At 41.4% G+C, this 23,362-nt stretch overlaps 1 protein-coding gene across 3 annotated transcripts; it reads left to right on the top strand.

Annotated features, from left to right (window-relative positions):
* Positions 1–715: 715 nt before the first annotated feature.
* LOC135501868 (breast cancer anti-estrogen resistance protein 3 homolog) lies at positions 716–20,308 on the top strand. Of its 3 annotated transcripts, XM_064794260.1 has the most exons (7): positions 716–945; positions 3,850–4,020; positions 6,054–6,165; positions 9,233–9,287; positions 10,624–12,123; positions 13,316–13,484; positions 16,324–20,308. In XM_064794260.1, the coding sequence occupies exons 2-7, from the start codon at positions 3,925–3,927 to the stop codon at positions 16,825–16,827; spliced, it is 2,436 nt and encodes an 811-aa protein (XP_064650330.1). In that variant the 5' UTR covers positions 716–945; positions 3,850–3,924; the 3' UTR covers positions 16,828–20,308. The 3 variants fall into 3 exon arrangements, with proteins under 3 accessions (XP_064650330.1, XP_064650332.1, XP_064650331.1); XM_064794262.1 differs by lacking the exons at positions 716–945; positions 3,850–4,020; positions 6,054–6,165 and adding an exon at positions 7,582–7,684; XM_064794261.1 differs by lacking the exons at positions 716–945; positions 3,850–4,020; positions 6,054–6,165 and adding an exon at positions 8,821–8,930.
* Positions 20,309–23,362: the final 3,054 nt, after the last annotated feature.

The raw sequence follows: 23,362 nt of genomic DNA, 5'->3' as shown, positions 1-23,362 counted from the left end.
ATAGCATATTCAAGCAGGGACGGAGGCTGCCACGTGCGTGATTACCATGATCGTTGCTGTTGTCGGTGGATCTGAACCCGCAGTTGTTTGATTCAATTAATATTAACTCTTGGCAAGTATAGACAGAGATTTACCCATGTATTATATAAAAAATTTCTAGGGAGAGCTGTATTTTACAGTATTAGTCCCCCCCTCCCAAATATAACGTATGATTGGATGTGTTATTCACTTTGCGGCCATGTATGGCGCATTGAAGGAAGGTCACCATGCCGCTTCCTGGAAATAGTGTCAGGGTCTAGGCCCTAAAGAAAATGCGGCAGCGAAGAACTGACATGGCCATAGATATGTGTATGTTTGTTGTGTCAGCCAAAATAAGCCTTTTATGTTCCACCGACACTTCAGTTGCAGCACCACCATTTTGGCTAGAACTTGAAATCCTGTAAAGCAATTAGAACGCAGAAATGAATACTATTTTCAATGTTGAAAGTGTGGTCTTTGTTCTTTAGACTGAGAACAGCCTCCCATTATTTGGGTCTCATTTCTGCTAATAATTCCTTTTTCCCAAAATTCGTATGCATACCTCCCTCCCATATTGAAGTGCAAAATCAATGCAAGAGAGAAAAAGTATTGGCAATATTTCTCGATGACTCAGCAAAATTTAAACCAACGTGGCTGCCGGCCACAATGCTACGATGATAAGGGTGATGTTTGTGTCTCCCTTTGCAGGTAGGCCTAGGCCTAAAATGAATGTATGTATTTCGTATTGTTATCTAACAAAGTTTGATTGACTTTAAGCACAGGTGCGGTGCCTAGACCTACAGATATGTACTGAACGACCAAAAGGTGTATAAGAAGGAGATAAACTGGAGGGCAGGTTTAACGGCCTTACTATCCCTTTTGAAAGACACTGTTTACTAAGGATGGAGATCCACCGAAGTGTTTACTGTAAGTATGCTAAAGTTGTATTCGTAGATTTTTGCTATAACATAACATATTCAGCCATGTCAGCACTAAATAGTCCATAGCATTACAATTTTATTATCAGCTGTGACATTTCCGAGACCGCCCGGGATTGTTCAAAAGATTGGTCATATGAATAAAAAAGGGTATTTACTTGCTAGTAGAAGTAAGTAGTAAAATTATCTACTGGTTAGTATTATACTTAAAGTAAAAGTAAATACTTCATTTCAAAACTTTTCATTACCAGCTATTGCGGGCCTAGCACACTCTGTTTTGAATAGAGGGAGACTCCATCATTCCTATTGTTTGAGATTGGAAAGGTGTGAATTAATCTGGCAATTAGCCTCCTGTGCATTGGTGCATAAAAACACTAAAATGTTTGGTTTTTGCTGATTTAGGGTCAAATAAATCAGCCAAAAGTTTTGAAAGCTTCACAAATGATTGTTGCAAGGAAGTACTTTATGATAGTTTGCGAAATTTTGATTAATTCTAGGTGGAAAGTAATATTTTTCGCATATTTGTTGGGAAAAAAATTGAAAATCCTCCAATTTTCAACCCCCCTATGGACACTATGAATTTTTCTCCAATAAAGCTGAAATCTTGGGCATATAATCCTAAGAGTTATATCAACCACGTCTGAAGTCGGGAGTTTGTATCAAATGTATAGTTTCGGAGCTAGCGCAGCTAGAAAAGCCCCCAAAACCCACTTTCTCAGGAATTTACACTACGGGCTACGAGTGAAGCATTACAGATTTACCAAAATTTTCAACCTATAGATGGACACATCGAATTTCCATCCAAATCACTCCAAATTTTGCCAGTAAATACCTAGACATATATAGAATTATGTCAGAAGTCGGGAGTTGGGATTATTTTTAACCCCCGCCCAAAAAGCCAACTTTATTGATATTTCCTATGCATTTTCCATTAGGCTTGCCAGGACCAATTAAGCAGGTGCACTAATTGGCTTGATTGGCTAGGCCCGCAATAGCTGGTAATGTACTTTTACTTCAAAGCACCTACTTCTACTAAAGTAGTCCCTTCTTGTTTGTGTCCTGTGCTCACCGCACTCATAGTGATCAGATCCATGACAAGTTTGGTAAGGGGTTCTTCTCCTCAAACTTCTTTGTTCCTCAGAAAGGCCATTTAGACGGCAGGCGAAAAAAACACATTTGGATCGGATCTGGATGCGAGCCGATCGAACCACATTCAAGACTCGAAAATTGCACGCATTCCTATAGTTTCTCTAGTCGAATCATTCATAAAGTGTTCAGCCATCCAAATTACATTTTTCTCGTCAAATCGGAAATAAGTTCTATATTTCTTCTCCTCGCAAGTTCGCTTTTGGGCATACACCTTCTCTGGCGCGGAATTTGCAAAAATGCTTCCATCATAAAAAAGTTGCTTCTGGTCACTCCGACTTCCAAGGTAGGTCTGAAGCTACCTTTAAAATTTATAGTATCTACTTGAAAAACATTAGTAAATACTCAACTTTATTCATACTGACTATAGTATGTACTATTTTCGGAGTAACTACTGTACTAGTAAATAGTACAAACTTTTACTATTGGCAAATAGTATTTACTAAAACTGTTTACTAAATTATTATTCATATAAATGGTAGTAAATACTTAAAATTGTGAGGTAAAAGTAAGTACTTCTATTTATTCATATGGCCCTCTCGAATAGTGACTAACTGACGATAACTGAAGGAACTTACACCACTAAACGTCAGTAACTTAACGTGTTTGTCCAACCAGACCCTGATTGCATGCTAGGAGTTTACAAGACAAGCGTGGCGTGTTGAACTTCGTGGCGACGGCAGTTTAAAGGGATTACTTGTACTGGTAGTTCTCAAATCTCGTTCCTGGTGAATGGCATCCTGAGGAGATAAGGGGTAAATGTTCGCTTCTCCGGCCCTGCACACAAAACTGAACTTCATAAGGCTGAAGCGTGGCGGAAGCACGGTTTTTAACGGCAGCGAAAATTCTGCTTTGAATATCGGAAAATTTGGACTAGAAAAACAATTTTCCAACGTGTTGCTATTAAAATCTTACCAGAAATATTTTGTTCGCAGCATAGTCCCCCTCCCCCCTCCCGTCCTCAAACACAGAAGTGCGAGTGATCTTCGAATACTTGGCCCAGTTTCTAAACAAAAATAGAAACAAGTGGCTGCATGTCTTTTTTATCTATCAATTATTTCTTTGAATGTATCAAGTGTTTGTCTAGTCTGCTGATAAGGCCTGCAGGCCTATATTCGTATTTTCGTGGTGCTGCTGTGGCTGTGGAGGTAAGATGTTCAAAAGGACGTAGGCCTCGTTTATCTTGTACAGTCTTCATGCACACGAGGCGCGTGAACTGACGGGAACTTATACCATGAGGCGAAAGTTTAAGTGCTGTGTTAACGGATCGGGTATCACTCCTAAGACGGCAATGTGACAATCTTTTGCTCTTGGAATTGGAGTTCCCGTGAGATCTCGCCGTTCTACCTCTGACTCGAGTCGTACTCGTCTCCTCTTCCACAGTATATATATACGGTGTAACCTACATGGTATTCACGTGGAGCGGGGAGATCTGATGCGGAGAGAGGCCTCTTTGTGGTAGGATTTAGGCGGCTCTTGCCTCAGTTGTGTTGAAGAATTACTCATCATGCAGCTAGGACTAGTAGGCGTCAATAGGCAACGCCCTGCCTTAGGGGCACTGCCCTTATCTTTGACCAACATCTTTTTTCTTTCATCTTAACGAGATCTAGAATATACCTACATTTAACAGGTATGTAAGACCATGAGATTTAGATTATAGTGGACTGCTCTTCGGCATGCAGGTGCAAAATCTTGAGATCCTGACGTCATAATATACATGTAGGCCTCTTATATTCTCTTCTTTCAGCGATATGAAAATCAGACCGCCTTCGGAAAGCCCCCACTAGTGTATCGGCTACGGTCTTGCATACACGTGAGAGAGATGATGGGTACCCCGCACATAGGAATCGCCCTCTGGCTAGAGAGGATACAACTGTCACAGTACAACCACACTTTCAGGAGGTACACTGGAGTCGAGGTAAGATTTTCGCGTGGGCGATGTGAGAGTTCGTTACCCCGTGGACAAAGCTGATCGTTGATGATAAGGCAACCCACACAGTTTGCATATCTATAATAAGGGGGGGGGGGGGGCTTTTGGAGTATTGGGTGGGTATTCTACGTTGACTGACATCGGAAATAGATAACTGTGGGGTTCATCAGCCCCCTGGCCGACATCAATCCTTCGAGTAACCAGGCTGGTTACTGTAAAATCAATCCGAATATCCATCGGTTTTAAAATAACAATTTAAAAGTTCGAACAATCTGTTCACTGGATTCGAATTTACAGAACACGCCACTGTGGTCCACAGTGTGGACAAATGTGAAACTAAAGACAATCTCCAGGTACTGTGATATATAGATGACAGTTTGTGAAATCCTCTTCGATGCTTGTACACCATCGCCGAGACGGAGGTCCTTGGCTCTCTAGCTAGCTTTTTGGAAGTGGTTGGGGGACGCCACTTTCTGCTTTCTTGGCCCTCAAACATGTCTAAATGCATTAAAAAACCATCTGAAAGCTGCTTTTGTTTGCAATAAGATACATTGTATCACTAGCCAGTGGTGATCAGGTCCGGATCGTAGCCCCCCCCCCCCCCCCCCCCCCCCCCCCCCAAAAACCAAACAAACTAGCTCTTCAATTTAGGGGGATTGCCATGGATACAGATTGGCCTACTCTCCCCTATTGCTACTTGTTCAAATGTAAATGTCCGAGGTATTTTGTGAAGGGGTAGCTCTGACGATTATTTGAGCAAAGTACCAGCTTCTTCTGTGCACTTACGCGGTGAGCAGGCCCCGCCTGCTATTTATAGCTCAACAGGAAGTTGACATAGACTAGTGTCTGTGAGATTGCAAATGTTCTCTTAGTAAAATTTCGAGGGCAAAAAACTCAAACAAAAGCCGCAACACCACTCTATATTTATATAAAAGATTTAAATAGTTGTCATGCCCAATACAATGGTGACTCCATTAAAATGCAGAATTGGGCCTACTCTAAAACCTTTAGGCCCTACTCTAAAACCTTTAGGCCACACACGGGGGTTAAATTGGCCACAACCGGGCGCCGATTATTCTAAACAATTCACAGTCAATTTCGTTATCCACCACAGAAATTTGTCGTATCACGATCTTTCTTCGGAATCAACTGATGATATCTCGACGATGAGACAAAGATTGCCAACTGTCACCTCCATAGAAGTAGCCGATTACATTCATAAGTTACACAGTGTGATCGTTATTATGCACTTGTAGATTTAATTGATTCGACAAAAAATTTCACGTAGGAAAATCATCGACCAAACTCTGTAACATGCGTTTAAACATCATTGCGAGACGAGACGGTCAGAATTGCTTCATTTTTTTTCAGTTGAACATGAATTATTTTGAGTTCAACCGAAATTATTTCGGTTAAACTGATGTCCTTTTTCAACGCTGTAGTTCTTCTCACTGGTTGCGTAATGAGGAGATTTTATCCGAGAATTGAAGTACATGTATAACTAGAATTAACCGTGTATTCAGTTGTGTATGACTGGTCATACACTGCTAGTAAAACTCATACTAATATCAGTTGAACTAAAAATGTGGAATGTGACTCATTTGCTGGCGTGGAATTAGTGTTGCTGATTTCATTCAATATTTGTTCAACTTGGAGTCCCTTGAGGGTAATCAAGGCATTTATTCAGAAGACAAATTACTGTGCACTTACAAGGCACGAGTGCCGTGGCTTATAAATCATCGTAAATTGACAGTTTGTTAGATGAAATGAGAGTGTCTGAGTGATACGGGCTGTGTTATATCTTGGAATCAAACATATACCAGTCTCACCAAACATTGGCTGCTATCTTGTCTATCTTAAAAGTGAGTTATCATGATACGTGTACACAGCGTGGACAGAATGGTGTCGATAAGGCGGATAATTGTATGAGCAATACAATGCCCTTCCCGCGCCTCGGTCGGTATCAACCATCAAAGTTTGAGACGATTTTATGCTACCGCTATTTCTTATTTTATTTTTAGTCAATCCTTCATCTGAGTGAGAAGGATGTCTTGGAACTGGGTATCACAAACGGTGCTCACAGGGCTAGAATTATCACGAGCCTCGTCATGCTGCGGGACAAGTTTCATAGAAGTAAGTTAGGCAGCGACAACCAGTCGCCGAGTGTGGCTCGAGGCAAACACACCCCAGGCGAAATATCCGTTTTTTGCTGCGACCAGTGAACATGATTGCATGGAACAATAATCTCTCGTTTTGGTGGTCACGCCCGCGACAAAAGGTGGTCTGAAGATTATCTGCTCACCTGTTCTTCTAACTTAACCTCATACTACAGCTTCTAACCAAAAAAGAACGTATATAGTGAGTTTGATCATGATGGAATTTCACGGGACTGGCCCTTGCTATTTACCCGACTGAATATAGCAATCCTGTTCTTGTCAGAAAATTTCATGAAAATGTCACGTTACTGAAAATATCAGGAAAAACATTAAAAATGTACATTGTTTCTACTAATGCGGGCATCCATGATTTGGCTTGATATCAAATAATATATTCATACAGTACGTTGTAGAAAAAAGAATATTTACAGTGCCGATAATATCACGAGGTATGCACTGAACTTTGAAGTTTTATAGATATCACGGAATTTAACTCATTTTCAACATCCACCTGGCCTCTCTTGTCACAGGCACGTGAAACAAAGAGTTCATTTTTTTACACAAAAAGTCGAAGAGTGGACCAGAATATGATTCTGTTCCATTTGAATATTAATAACAGGATTTAAAAAGATAGGTTTTTCATGACATTTTTCATGCAATGCCAAGTTCTGCATGTAATCAAAGAAGGAATAGGTAGGAGACACACACCATTTATTAAAAGAAGTAGTTTTGGTAAGAATTGCAGAGTTCACTCCAAATTTTCAAGTCTATCTAAACTGTTTTGATCAGATCCAATGATAAAAGACTGATCGAATTAGCTGAATTCATTGATTGATGACAATCACCATTTGGTTCTTATATTGTCAAACCATTCGGTTTTTAAAGTTGCTCCTGTATATGCATCATGGTAAATTCTGAGGCCAGATAGACTAGAAAGCAGCGATGTCATTACAGTTATGCTTTTCGTGATACTAATCATCATCTTGAAATATTCATCTGACAAATATAAGATTTCTGCCCATTGATCAATCCGCCACGTGCCGATTCATGTTTTACATCATTACTGAGTCGACTTGGTTTGGGGATTTCCCATATTCGCAATGATGTCATATACCAGTAGCATCCTCCAACGCAGTGCAAGGTCTATCACTGCGCAAGGAGTATGATGTCGGCAGCAGCAGACCCAGACCTCGCTCTGTTTCCTCTTTTTCGAATTGGCCCTTGCGCACCTCCCTTGCGAATCCATCCCCAATTAAAAACGGGTCGGCGCGGCGACGACGAAACACCAAGGAAAGTGGAACAGGAACCATGGTACCACATATATAAGTGTGACCCAGGAAACCCGACCCTATGAGGTGACCTCAGCTAACAGATTCCATGAACATTGTTATACTGACAGTGGACAGTGAATGAATTAAATCTGTGGTCGAATAGAAAATAGGTCAGTTATGCGATAGGTTCAGGATCGAAAGCATTGAAATGGTTGCAATGCAATGGTAAGTAGTCTTTATGCATGTTGTGTTTGTTTTTATTGCGAACATTGCTCTGTGTGGAATTCATGCATTTAGATATACGCACATAGGAAGTAAGTTAAATGATCTCATATCTATGCTTCGTTTTCAAAGTTCTGATTATTCTGTTGGAATCCGCGTAGTATTCCGCCAGCTAGTGTTGGTCTGTAAATGTGATCAGATGTTTTCTCAGACATCACAACGCACAGTACAGGTTATAAATTCGTTACTGTGTGGAGAAATCTGATGTCGCTACTTAGAGGAAAAATTAGTATATAAATAAAATGTTTTGTCGCGTAGCTGCAGGCCAAACTTTACTAGAATTGTACTAGAATTGGCTTAATATTTCGGTGAAATTCTTGTAGACCAGAAGTCTCTTTCCTGTATTAAGTATCTATCTCGAACTACTCTAATAACGTCCCTCTTCATACTATTCATATATATAATATATAGTCAGTATGTATAAAGTCTTGGAGGATGAATTTGAATTAAATTGAAATCTGCCTAATTTCGCGTTTGCATCCGTACTTCAGAGACTCACACTCGTCACGAAGATGGCCTTGTTATCATATCCATTCACATCAACTTCTCTACGATACAATATTTTTACATGATAACAACGCCGTCTGGACGAACACGTATCGAACTATAATCTGCACGTACGTTACGCGACGGTGGGGTTATAAAGAAGGGGGGAGCTACTAACAAGAAACGTGAATTGATTGATATGGCGTAAAAAGACAAAACTACATGACAAAACTAATGATAATTGGGAGAGGACGCCGTTCCGAATATGCTTGAATATATCTACTTGCAGAAAGGCTGGTTACACTGCTGATGAAGGCAGTAGCGAGGGGGTTTTTATGCTTGGAGTAAACAGTTAAAACTACCTGAACATATTTTTGGATATGAGCCTGTTGTCTGACTGCAGCTGTATGCTGGCTTACTAGATTCCCGTCTACTATCAGACTGGTGTGCAGTGGGCCTAGTGAATGTAAAGACTGGATTCCTGTTGGAAAATGGAAGGGCATCTGTTCATGGAGGAATGCATTCATTGTCCCTTACTACATGTATATGTCTCTCGGATGGTAAAGAGTTGTGGTTTTGCATATTTCGTTACAATATACTAGGAGTGATACCGGGGAAAGTAGGATTAGTGGACGAAATATCGTCTCATTTGATCGGTTTGATCGAGTCTTCGTCATGGAGCTGAAAAACATTGTCATCATCGGTAGGTTTTTATGCAGCCACAACCGAATTGATATTTGCAAGTCATAGCCTCTGCACTCCTTCATAAGCCACTCGCCCTGAAAAACTGATATTGCATCCATAATTTGACGGCGTAAACTATAACAAGAATAATAAATGTGGACTGAATAATATTGACTCAACATTAACCTTTGAAAATACTGTAATTTGTGGTTTTTATTAGCATTTTTTATGGCCCAGGTTTTAAGAATCATCCTCGTGATTTTGACAGAAAATTCATAAACATAGAACAAAGAACTAATCATAAACTGTCTGCTTTTCAAGAGACGGGAATCCGTAGAAGTTCAGGGACGACAGCCCCCTTGATTCATTCAAACAGGTAAGATTTGCCGCTTTAAGTGAGTCAGTGGATGGCATTTAAGGAGATCTAGTCGTGGCACAAAATCTTTATGTAGACTAGCTGAACGTAGTAAAAATAACTAAATTAGTGATTACCTGTTATGCAGGTTCACTGACTGGAGTCAGTAATGTTATGCAACGTTATGCAATGATGCCCAGCTCCCATAATCAACTACCTGAGGGGAACTCGAAACTGCTAAGATTTATCAATGGAAGTTTATTCCTGCCTAGGTTTTAACCGGCGCGTCAAAACTCCCCATTTCTGTAAGCTTTTCGTGATACGTTTCCTTTAATGTCATTCGAAATACTGTTCACCTATGAGACACAAGCAAGATGAATCACAATTGTTAATATTGTGAAAGTGTGAGACAGACCTGAAACTACTGTGGTGAAATGGCCTATTGTAATATAGGTTCCCTATACCAAAATTCCAACATGGCCGCCAGGCTGCCATCTTTGATTTCCGGGAATCCAGGAGACTACGTACTCACTTGCAAGAATCGAACACGGGGGTGTAGAAGTTTAAAATGTCCAAGTACAGGATGGAATGTTGGGGAAACAAAAGATGATATTATGCACTTTTAGTCTCTTTGGTATCGATTGTCATTGCCTCTATCGAACCGTCAGAATGTAGTAGGGCCGGACGCTTTTTCTGGAGGGACATTTTCTACTTCTATACCGGGATCTTAGAGGTGCCAGGAGCTGATGTTTCCTCTGCACCAATCCCACAACCCTGATTGTATAGGCATGTATAATTAGGTCACCCTATATATGGTATATCAAGTCCAGTTGTGTCATGTAGGCTGAACTTGTTATCACAAGTGACGTAAAGGCTTACTAATTCCTTGATAGATGCTCATTATCGAAGTGGCCATTAATTGTTTTCCACTGGTTAAACACCATTTGATGGCGGGGAGAAGAGTACGGGCTTTTCGGATTACAAAGTCCTTCATGCCGTGCCTGCTATTGTCATTTATCGTTCGTAGATTGCAAGGCTTTTGCAGCGATTAATAACCGAACGTTTGGGGTACAGTACACAGGATAAACGAAACGAAGGCAGGCTGAACTTTCGTGATATTTACGGCGTTTACAAGTACATGTGCGACATGAGTTGAAACGTATCATGCCGATCCTTAGCTTAACGTCAAACCATGAGCGAGGAGTTAGGTGCTTCGACCAGTTAAGGATTTGTCGGATAAATCCCATTTCGTCACATAAAATATTCGTTAATTCTTTTAAACGATATACCGAGCATTACTTTCAGTCCTAAATATTTATTTCTAATTAAAACAAAAATTTTTCCTTATTATTTTTAGCTTTTCCTATTCCGACGCCTACCCAGACTATGCCAAACTCAACGTGACGAACTCTTCGCCAAACATCATGTCGTCCCCTAAGCAGACGTTTAACATAGAGTCCCACCCCTGGTACCATGGCAATATTCCGCGGGAAAAGGCCGAAGCCGAGATGCATCAAGATGGCGATTTTATCGTACGAAACTCTATATCAAATCCAGGAGACTACGTACTCACTTGCAAATGGAAGGAAACCATCTTACACTTCATGGTTAACAAGCAAGTGGAACCAACAGGAAAATACACAAAAATGAAATATCAATTCGAAGACGATTTATTTGACAGTGTGCCTGGCCTCATCAATTTTTACGTAACGTGCAGAAAGCCAGTCTCAAAGGTTTCAGGGGCGATAATCAGTCAACCTGTTGCGAGGGCGACTGGTGAATTTGAAGGATTAGACATGAGACACTCTGTTGTCACTATGCCCCAAAGGTTTTCTAATCAGAACTCTCCGATTTATCAGTCGACAAAGGCAGCAAAGATCCACAATTTGTCGCCGAGCAGTAGCCCAATGTCTAGTCCGAAGAATAGTCCTAATGCGACACGGAAGGCCTTGCCCAAAAGGCGGATAAGTCAGCCTGTTGTGTCTCAAGAAAAAGGGTGCGAGTCTCGAGTGGAGTCGCAAAGGGCACGGTCAGTGAGCCCGCACCCGCAGTCCTACGCTAGTCTACCACCACGAGTTACAATCACTCCAGATAGAGACACTGATCAAAGTACGTACGACAATGTCATTCCGCGACCACTACGCAACGCCAGTAGATTCCGATCTGGAAGTGATCCCAACTTGAGCATCGAGGATAAAAACCGATTGAAAGTGAGTCCGAAGTCAAATTTAGCAACGGTTCCAACAGGGTCCGAGTCCAACCTGAGTAAGGCACCTCCCCCCAAGCCTAGTCGCGTCCCGTCAATAAAATATTACAGAGAACGCCCGATTGTTCAAATCCGAAACAGGGCATTATGGGAAGACGATGATAAGGATTATTCGGATTACGCCCAAGTGAAGGCCACACCCTCTATCATGTTGGATGAGCAACAAAGGAGAGAGCTGGGCCAAGTGGATGATGCTGATGTTGAGGAGGAAAATGGGAAAAATGGTGACAGCCCTGTGAATCGGGTGAGCAGGCATCAGCCACTCGCCGTCAATGACGCAACTGGGGCGCTTACCATCCAGGGGCACATCAGGTTACCCGAGATGAATCCAGATTCCTTTTTCAATCCTTTAAATCTGACAACGCACCTTCTCCAACCAGACAATAAACCATTGGACAGTGCCTGCATATTTAGAGTTAAGAATGCGATATTGCATAATTCCGCCAGAACGTTAGCGGAGCATATCACTAAGCTGGATATTGATCTGTTGAATGTCCTTGGAAATGATGACCTTGGGATGAACGTGACCTCGGGACTGGAACTCATGACCTTGCCTCAAGGTCGTCAACTTCGACAGGATATTCTCGAAAGGTAAGTAGGAATTCAATGTCACCATGACGTGTGGTATCCAACCATCGATGTACTCTAACGTTTGTATGACCGCCGTGGCACTATGTTAGTTTCTCTTGGCGAACTACTCCAGCCATCTTGTTAAATGACCGATAGGGGTGATCACCTGTTTGCGCGGCCTAGGGGATAACTTGGGCGTGGGATTTACTTGGCCAGGAGGATAGTGTCCCTGCTCGCCACCATGCGCCACCACTTGTAGTATCACACTAATGATGATCTCTAATAAGGATTTTCGCTGGTGTTGCGAGGCAGTTTTGGACATGGCTTATGAATTGAAGGCAAGCCTATGGCTTCACCCCCTTCTGGAAGTCTGAAGTATGAAAAACCAACATATCTCATGCCCAAGTTGTCCCTTTAAGATAGAATGTTTTATTCCCAGGGCCGGAATTCCATATTCTGTAGTTTCAGATCCCTTTCACATCTCAGTGGTGACTGATACCTTCCACACCATAACAACCTGGGCACAGTCCAGATTCACAAGCGCAATTAGAAACACGTCATGTACCTGGATGATATCAATCTCGTTCCCGTCGGTACAATATACCTATGGCAGATCCTGCAGTAATTGACAACAGAAATCTCGAGAAACATGAGATTTTTCCCTTTCCGAATTAGTCGTACCGATGATTCGAATAGGGCCTGATGATTCAAAAAATGGTTCCATTCATGACATTCATTCCGCATTATATTTTAGAACTATGCAGTAGCGCGTCAGCACAAGTTACAGATTCACTAAATTAGCAAAAATTAGCAAAAATTAGTTCGTTATTTATCCGTAAAATCAAAATTTGTCAACAAAGACCACCTGCATTTTATAATCAACTGGTTTTATAGGCAATTCCATTCTATTTATTGTATTTCAATTTGGACAGGATTGTGCCGATAAGAGTAAATATGTCCATAAATATTTGTCCATAAATATTTCGAAGAAGCTTATGAATGTTTTTTATGGTCGATCTTTTTTAATTAGGACTCGACTAGAACTAGGACAGCTGGCATACGGGCCAAGTTCGGATTCTGGTTAGATACCTTGATCCCCGCTCATGGTCCTTCTCTGTATATATGATGTGATCGGAATGAGAATTCGCACAGTGAACATATCAATTCCCTCTTTGGTCTGAATAATTTCCTCCCAAATGTTCTTCATTCACAGATACCACTGTCTTCAGATGCTAGTAGGTCTGGTAGTGTTGACATGCCATACGTTTGCCGAACGCTCACACACACTGCGACAATGGATCAAGGTTGCCTTGGAGCTAAAGAGTAATCTTGGAAACTTGCTTGGTTTTGCAGCAATTATGGACGGCTTGGAGCTTCCCCAGGTAAGCATTGAAGAGAGAATTCTATTTTTAAGTCAACATGTTTTATGTTGAAGACATTGTACTAGTTCGACACACAGCGTGGAAATGGTAGTCAGCCCAAGATATTCCGATTGATATTTTATTACGAAATATTTTAATGCAAACCACGAACTAAACCCTATTATACATGTACATCGTTCTAGATTGTACTTATTTAAGTTTCGAGATAAACTGCATTAGCACATCATATTTTCTCTAGAAATAGCAATGGATGTCTCAGCACAATTGTCCAAAAAAGGCCTGAAAGACTGCATACGATATAACATTGTATAATAGTAGGATATATACCATGTATACCATGCACCAGTCATGTCAGTATACCATTATCTGTTAGAAGCCCTTTCAGATGGTGAATGGGCATATTCCCATTAATTATTACATTCAAATGAATTGCTCTAATTATGTGTCATTCTACAAATTGTACATCACTAATATATTGACATACTTATGATGAGGACGACAGGAAGTTTCATGTAAAACAACACAACTAGGAACAAATATACTGGTTAACCCACTTCGTTGATGCGATGATCGGCAGGTTTCGCATTCCGTAAGACAACCTAAGAATTAAGATGTGTGATGTCATCATGTCCTGTGCCACATGTAATTCATTTACTCGATATCTGTAAATAATCTTTTATCGTTGTTGGAGGATTCGGAATGTTCTGGAATCCTCGATAAAATGCATTAGAATGTTACAAATTCGTATTTATGAACGTATTCGTGTCGTTAGGATTGTGAAACCCCCGTTTAAACCATAGTCTTTGTGGCCAAAAGCCTCACTCAGATAGAATCGTGAAGAGCCGGTCCATTGTCACGTTAAAAAATAATGGCCGGGTCTATTTGGCAAGCGGCTCGCCGAACAGGCATCTTTTTTGTCCTGTTTGGAGAGCCGCTTGCTAAACAGCACTAAAAAGCCACCCTGTTCGGCCAGCCGGGCTTGCCAAACAGGTAAAAAATCTACCGTGTTTGGCGAGCCGGAGACTTTACTTTAATATTAATGAGTTCGGCTCTCCATTCAGGACAAGAAAAAGTCGCTGTTTTGGTAAGCCGGGCTTGCCAAGTAGTCACTTCCAAAAATAATAGGGCGTTTTCAAAGCTCACGCGAAGGGGTTCGCATAAGAGACATTGGATGATTTCAAAGTCAGTTTTAAGATGATGTTTTAATACAAGATCTGACACAAGAACCACGGATTAGGCCAAGGTTAAAATCATGCTTGGTGTTCGATACTTAATATTAGCTTTAAGTCTGTTTCAAAGTAGGTTTTAGTATCACACCAGGTTTTACACTTGCACTAAGAGATGGTTTTGGTGTCCATCAAACATTTAAACTAATATTAAGATAAAACCTTGTCTTAACACTAAGAAACATGTGCTTCTTGGTGTAAAGATTAAAATATGTTTTAAACCCCGAATTAAATTCCAATTAATGTTTTCCATTGTAATCTCCATATCTGATAAGAATACCTCTGAAAAAAAAGGAATTTTTTGAATTCCAAAACTAGTCAGCTGATGCAAGTTGATAACCAACACCAACTTTGACATCTGTTCGTTGTTAATGCCTCACGCATTAGTGTTAAAGGTAAGACAAAATACATTGCTTTTACTGAGAACATTACACCAAGGTAGGATTAAGACCGCTCTCTTGGTGTTAGTGTGACACTTAAACCCAAGGATAAGACAACATCTAGGTGTTAAAAACTAACACTTTACCAGATTTCAATTCCGGTTTTATCATAGGTTTTCGTTTTAGCGCCAGTGTAAGTGTTAGTATTAATCTGATAGCAGGATAAATAGCCACAGATTAACACTAAGATTATCACTAAATCTCAGTGTTAAAACCAAATCCAACTTTGAAGTCACGCACTTCCCGACAAAGGTTTCTTATCATAACATTCGCTTCTGAATGTGACCAAGAGAAATGTAATAATCCAAATGGGGTTCGAACGCAGGACCTCTTAGACAAATAGACAACACTAATTATCAACACTATCTGATCGTGAGACTTCGTCAATAGCCTCTATAGTACACCAATGGAACGTTTTGGAAAACAGAGCGTTTTATTGGCATGCATGACAACACGGATAAACACTTCATGATATGACGTCATTATCAGCGGACAACGAGGGAAAATCTCGAACACATCTCGAGTACTGGCTTGATCACGAGACCAAACCGAGATTTCTCGTCTGAAACTCAAATATCATGTTTTATGTTTTACGCCAGTATTTGAGGAATAGCCGGGTGCAATATTGATCTTTTTTTACTTCGCATTGAAAACCTACTAGATTTCTGCGAAAAATGACCATTAGATTTGGGAAAATGTTGAAGTTTATTCATGTTTGGATTTCGTCTGCATATACAATATGGCCGCGTATGTTCGGTTTACTTACAATGCTATCTCCTCAAAATCGGCTACAAAAGGTACCAAAACTTAGGATGAATATATTTTCTTTCTTTACATCTATACTGCTTAGTTGTATAACTTAGTACTAAAGTGCAATTCATCCGTGATAACAAGATGGCTGGCGGGGCATCCTGCTCTCATTATCAAAACAAGCGCCTGGAGCCATTAGTAATTTTTTTAATGTTTGTATTACGACTACAGAATCTTATTTCACAGGTGGTCGGGGAATTGCCGTTCCCAGCATCGATACCTTGGCATTCTAGAGACAACCTGAATATATAGAAAAAAATGAGTGTTGCCGTCGAACGCTCGATTTAAGTTTTTATTGTTTAGTTTCAAAAATTTATATCCCGATGTGAACATATCAATTTGATCATGACTGTTTCATTTCAGGTGCTTCGCCTCCGCCACACGTGGATTGCCTTCAGCCAACAATTTAGCGACGAGACATACCTCTACAAGATGAAGCTACGACCTCTGATGGCCTCCCTGAACCAAGGCACCGCAGCCCTGCCGCTGCAGAACGTCTGCATTCCTCACATAATCCCACTGGTGGAACTCCTCGAGCGCGACCTTGACACTGTCCTGTCCTTGACGTCGTGGGAGGAAAACGACCCCCACCAAGGTATGGATATCATCCTAGCACATTTAGACACTGCCAGGATTGTGACTGAACAATGTGGTTTATACCGAATCAAAGGACAGTCGATTGTGGATAAATTACAAGCGGACACAGAACTTCTGGATGTGTTTAGTACCGATCTCCATCTGCGGCTGCTGTGGGGAGCGAAAGGGGCGGGGGTTAGGCGCTGTGACAGGCTTGTCAAGTTCGAGCAGTTGCTATCATTGTTGTCGGAGAGAGCGGAGCCTAGTCAGCAGCCAGAGTCATCTGTGTAGATTTGGCAATAACGCCAGATGATGGTATAAGCAATTGATGTTTTCCTAGAGAATTAGTCTTGCCATACCGTATTGTTCAAAGATTTTCGAGGCCGAATGTCGGGGATTTATGGCCAATGTGACCAATGCCTTAGATAGAGTTTCGAGAGAGTATTTCTTCGTCAGGCGTACTACAGCCTGCCAACAGGGTCTTGGGTTGCCAGTCACTGCGACATGCTGAGAGTCGCGGAGGTTCTTGGCTGCATCCGGCAGTCATGGTACGTTCAACATGAATTAAACCGATAAACTGTAAATCCCCGAATCCCCAATTTCTCCTCCACTTGAAATAAGCGATTTTCCTACGAGCATTACAACGCCCTTCCCGCGCCTCAGTAATTGACGCATCATCAAGTCATACGCGAGATTCTGAGTGAATTCTATTGCGGTCTCTATCGTCCACATATTCATCATGACGAATCTTACAAGCTGATCGTGCAACGTCCCCTTTAACATGTTTAATATGGAGTGTTTTGAGATAGTGCAAAACTACACCAATGTTCTTTCCCAATCCGGATATCCACTTCAGCTATTTCACGCACTGTACTGAATTGTTTTGGTGCTCTGCTACTATGTACAGAATTAGCTTTGAGCTTATAAGACCACGAGTACTAGTATGTACGTTAGCATGTTTTGGATGGAGTCCAAGCAGATTCCATACCACAGAGGCCGCTTTGAATAGACCGTTTCCGTGTCCATGGGCCTCCATATTTTATGCTTGACAATCAACATGCCAAAAGTTAAGAGAGGAACACAAACCCCGTAAATTCAGAAACAGGATTTACTTAACTGAACAAAGAGTGCCAGAGTCTTGAAAGAGTAATGCCGGGCTTAGCCGGAAGCTGCACGTCGTTACCAGACCATCCTCTGTGGTAACAAACCCGCTAAGCAATTTTCACAAGGTGAGGCCAGTGCTGTATACCGTGTCGACCATCTGGTAACGAATCAACGGCCGACACGTATATCACCGAACGCATCATCACTATGATTCCCCGTTCAAGCCTCTTGGCTACGTAAATAGGTTACGGGTAATTCTACTTCACATTCGTGCACAATATAATAATAAACATTTGGTCAGGAATAAAGACTGAGCCTTCTGAGCTAACAGTTCGGTACATGCCGTCCTTTACTTTGAAGCCTGTCCCCAGGCTGCGACATGCACTGCAGTCAACAATAGCCCTTATTCTGATCAAATGCTGAAAACCGGAAAAATCATTGCATTCGATCTCCCGCTGCTCTTGGCCTGCAGATCGTTTCTTCCTTGACTGCCGACATTGCTGTGACTTCAAATGTCAATGAATCAGGATCTGTCAGGAATCTTGATGTATTGACTATGTCGATGTATCATAGGAATGTTGGAGATGAATTGTACAAATGATGACGTCTATATTGTCAGTAAACAATTCGACAAGGCGGTTGCGAATGTTATAGCACTTGGTAGTGCATAACTGCAACAGTACATGATGTATCATCTGAGTTCTGTTTATCCCGAATTACATGTAACATGATTGTTGTCTGCGTCCAGTTGAGTCTGAGCCAATGTTCAGGTTAAAAACGAAGAATAAGTTCAGTAGTTGATCGGACGCCGTTTTTGATAGAGTGCGCTCCGAACTGCATGACATTTCTTACTCCTCACACTTCTGTAGCCTACTCTCTGCCTCGAGTATTAAATTCATCAGTTCCATCCGATGATGTCAGTATAGGTGAACATATAGTATACCGCACGACGACGAAGTTTGACAGTGTCTCAATTCTTATAGCTATTATAATAATACCTTGATAAGGTGCGGGACATCGATTTAAATGTTGAATAGCAATATCTCTAAACGTATTGTTCCTATTGTGTTGTACTCCTTGGACTAACCTAGCTCCTTTCAGCATTATCTTTCACAGCGTCGTGAAGATCATAATCACAGTCTCCGTTTCTGGCGTGAATTCGATTAGTTTAGTGTCTAAACTACACTATAAGTAGCAAAATATGCATTTTGATTTGTTAACTATCGATATCCCTGTTATTCGCACGGCCACCGAGTCACATTATCGGCCGATCACGTTGCGTGAAGAGACATAACAGTCAATCACTGTATACGGCTGAGCTCTAACGTCATGCACGGCATTTCAGTCTCACTTGAAAGTCACTCCACAACTTGGACGAGCTGACGTGTATAATGATCGAAACTTAAGTGTCCTGGACGCCCAACGTTTAATTTTGCAAAATGTCATATATACTGGAAGAGTCCTTATGGAGGTACAGTTCGTATTCGCTGATCCATCGCTTACTTGGAACAGTCGGTGTTCTCGCAAGACTCCTCCCCGCTCACGGTTGTATGACTTCATTTCGTCCTCGATATAGGCCCAGTTGTTGTCGTCCTTGGGAGTTGTCGGCAATGATTTCTCAGCGAAATAGAGCCTTAAAATATAAAATAAAAACGCGAGCAGTTTGTGTTTACAACTAAAATGTTTTTGATCATCCCGATTTGTCAACTCATGGGAATATGTCTCAATTAATTCGTTTCCCTGATTGTTCTTATCACAGATAAATGCCAAAATATAGACTTGATCAATAGTCATCTCAGTTCTAGCGGGAACAATTTATATAGTCTGATGTAAAAAGCACAACTTGCTTTATATGACCCTATATACTGGTGCTTTGTTATAATCGATATTTTGTGTTGCTGACAAACTTATACTAACTTAGGGAAAGGATCTCTGCAGACAGTCGGTCGAACATCAGACCTCTGGAGGTCGTGGTTAATTCCCCCCTCCAACAGTGACGACTGGTGGCGGTTCCCGCCCAGTACGTTACAGCACTCGAGTCATTCCACGTATGGTTGACATGATCGTAATGAATTATTTAGATGACTATCGGCATTGTTGAATGACTTGTGACTACTTATTAATTCAGAATTTTTTAAAATGATAATTCTTCAGATTGATTTTACACCCTCCATTCCTGGGATGCTGCAGTCGTTATTTGCAAGATGCTCGAGTTAGGAGATGCTACGAACTAGGGGTGAGTGGTTCGCACAACAGTTGAGCCGCGGCCTTGTGATTTGGAGGTCCCGGGTTCGATACTCAGCCGGTGCTGCTTGAAACTCTCAACTGGCCTGAAAGGTCCATGTGTGCGGTAGATTGTGGCTGCCCTTGGTTCTCCAGAAATGTGTCTGGTATGCTGGGGTAATTGTAAAGCGCTCTGAGACTGTACATTGTAGATACTACAGTGAAAAGCGCTATATAAAAAACTCTCTATTATCATCATAATATTATTGTAACCTGGTCCTATCCCTGGCTTTGTTCAAGCGTCTGAAAACCAGGATATTTGGCGGCTCTTTATTGTTCGTTTTGTAAAGTATTTGCTGGCATATTCTAATGAAATCTTACCATAATCACCTCGTTTCTAAGGTAAACTAAGTGCAGTAAGGTTGACTCTCAATTAAGTTACAAAATAGTAAAAAAGGCATATTGTTACGGGTATTTCTTGCCTCTGTATACAAAAATGAAGTACAACATGTGCGGTACCCTTGGATTCGAAGGTTTTACAGTGCTAGTGTCGGGATTCTTCATGAAGAAAATATTTGTTTGTTTTGTACGAAAGACCGTATGGCAAAGCCGTAGTGTGTCTAGTTTTGGATCAGATGATCTTTGTGTAAACGTTTGAAATTTCCCAAGATAGCATGTCTGGAAGTACGTACATGTATTCTATAACGCACATTCAATCGCTTGGGTATTGACGATTGTGGTCTCTATGGAACCATATTATTATAATCCATCAGAATACAAGGTCTTGGCTACATTTTGTACTGCTACACCGGGTAATCATCGTTGCCTCATGGCGTTACCTTTCGTACCGGTAAGAAAAAACCCCAGATGATCAGTACAATATTACGCAAATACATACAAGCAATAAAGGTTTGTTTACAAAAAGGATTCTTATGAATATTTTATGGCACTTTATAATATTAATATTGTCGTTACTTATCACTGAATTTTGTCAAGGAATCAATGCATGACGTAACTACGATGTAACGTAACGTGATGTACAATGCATTTGATTCGACGGTAAACTTGACTGTTGGCAAGTTCAGCATGGCAAAAAAAATAATCATTCTTTCTCAAATCTTTGAATGGCTTTCTTGAGGAAGGCGAATATAATGTGGAGTTTTCGATGGTAAAATTTCTCAAGGCGTGAGTTTAGAACTTCTGTTCGGTCCCAGTCGATATTCTGGCCGTTGTTCGTAACGTGTTCATAAACGCCGCTGATTTTGGGTAATTTAAATGCTCAGTGATCCTCGTAGCGAGGAGGGGCCTGCATGTTTCTCCAATGTAACATTAAAAAAAAATCATTGTAACTTATCTTGTGTTTATTTTTTCTGTCGTCTGCTGTCCTTCTATAGAAAGTATGTCTCGTACAATGCAGTATGTCATTGTACATTGTCAACAGGGTATACCCAGCTCCATGATACAGCTAGTAATGAATTTTGCCAAATAGCCAGCTAAAATGCTTTGGTATCTAGGCAGAAAGTACGGTTGCGGCCGTGGGAAAGGTCATATTTTTTTATGGGCGGGACGATAGAGTTATGAAATTGGGGGGACGGGCTAACAAAAACAAAAAACGAAGAAAGTGGTTATTTTTTCGTTTTTTTGCCGTCATTTTCATTATCTTGGGGGACGACTTAGTAAGTCGGGGGGGGGGGGGAATTACGGAAACGATACTGGGCTTACCTATCAGAGCCTTTCAAATAAACTGTGCTGCCTAAGTTTACGAAACGGTTTCGGCGTAACCATAATAGATGTCAGGGATTGGCATGGCGCAATCGGTGCCCGCTTATCACCTGGTGCCACAGACTAAGCGATTTCGCTGAAGTTGAAAGCAAACTTGTGTACACAAAGTCCCTGGATACGGGGTATCCAGAAACCCTGCTGCCGTAAACCGGCTGAACTTGCAAAGAGACTAACTACTGGTAGAAGAGGAAGCCGGAAGACAAGAGTATTAATTAGAATACATGTAGTTTATTCGTACTTACAATCGCAATCAGTTTGTAATCCTTAACGGCAGAGCACGCTTAAAGTCCTAGTTCAGAGGTGGTTGGCAACAGAGAGGAAAGAGAGAGCGAGCTGACGTGCCCAGTGCTTAAATACCCAGACGCCAAGTCACGGGCTCAGAGTCCAGGATTACGGAAGACGAATACTGCTGTCGCCGCAATCCCCTTGGAACCGCGTGTCTCGGACACCTGGACTCACTGCTTATAATGTGTAATAATATTAATCAAGGCTAAGAACAATGGCGAACAGCTTGGTAAGGCACGCCGGTATACTTCAAACGAGTTGAGTTAACCCTATGAACACCGTGAAGCCTACCTTTTAAGGGCTTCACGGTACACTTGGAATGAATCGAGTTGCAATCCATTATTCATGATGCTTACAGGACCAAACCCATATCAAGCGATTTAATGCAATGGATCGAGGAGACATAAATGAATCTGCAGTGTATGACTAGACTCCCCGGGCAGTCCATTGCGTTATCCTAATTGGGTCTCCTTGGTGAGGAAGGACGAGGAGGCCTGTCCACTGCGTCCAGACTGTATGTACGGCCGGCTGTGCGACGTCTTTTACCGTTGAACCGTGCGCTCCCATCCATCGTAAGTATAACAAACATTGAGTGATGCATTGCAATAATATTTGAGTTGCGATGAATGACTTTGTTTGCGATGGGTTTACAATATTTCGAATCGATTCTTCGCATGTGACGACAACTATTTGAGATGTTCTCGAATTCAAACGAATCGCTTGGTATGCGGCGGGCCTATACCGGTGAGGAGTGAGATCAGCGGACAATCGCTTATACCGACATCAGGCATCGATTGAATCTACTTGCTGACATGTGTATTTTCGTTTCATAAGGCTCAGTCAGCCTCGTTTCCGTAAGACGACCCCACGATGTACTATAGAAAGGCGCTGCATGGAGCCATATACTCTCAACTCAGCTCTATAAGACCAGCTTGATAATACCACCCACTCAGTGTACAACCTGGGTCAAAACTTATACAAAATAGGCCAAAGTCAGCCTCGTTCTGGATTGACCTAGTTTGTGTACTATCTAGTGCATTCCAGTTTCAATGCACTATGATCTCAGATAGTGCTTTGATAGCTGGGGTCATTATTTGAAATGACTCTGACACAGCCCAAATCTTTTTTTACCTCAATAAACATGCTTAATATTGTTAGATACATACCACACTACAATCCTAATGCAACATGTATTCCATTTAAGCACTTTTCAGAGCATAAAATGCATTTCATTGTGAGTACTGTCCAACACACACCCCACCCCCAACTTCTAATTGGGATAGAAAAAGTTTCTATGTCTAAAACAAGAGACCATTGATGGGAGACCTTTGATTGACATCTTGGCTGTGGAATTCAACCACTTTTCTCAATGAATATGCACACCCCTTGATGTATGAGGCTTATGAATGGCTGGAGTCCACCCAGCACAGCC

Source organism: Lineus longissimus, chromosome 17, assembly GCF_910592395.1.
Source record: "Lineus longissimus chromosome 17, tnLinLong1.2, whole genome shotgun sequence".
Lineage (NCBI taxonomy): Eukaryota > Metazoa > Nemertea > Pilidiophora > Heteronemertea > Lineidae > Lineus > Lineus longissimus.
The sequence above is the reverse complement of the archived record's forward strand: the minus strand, read 5'-3'. Positions and strand labels throughout refer to the sequence as shown.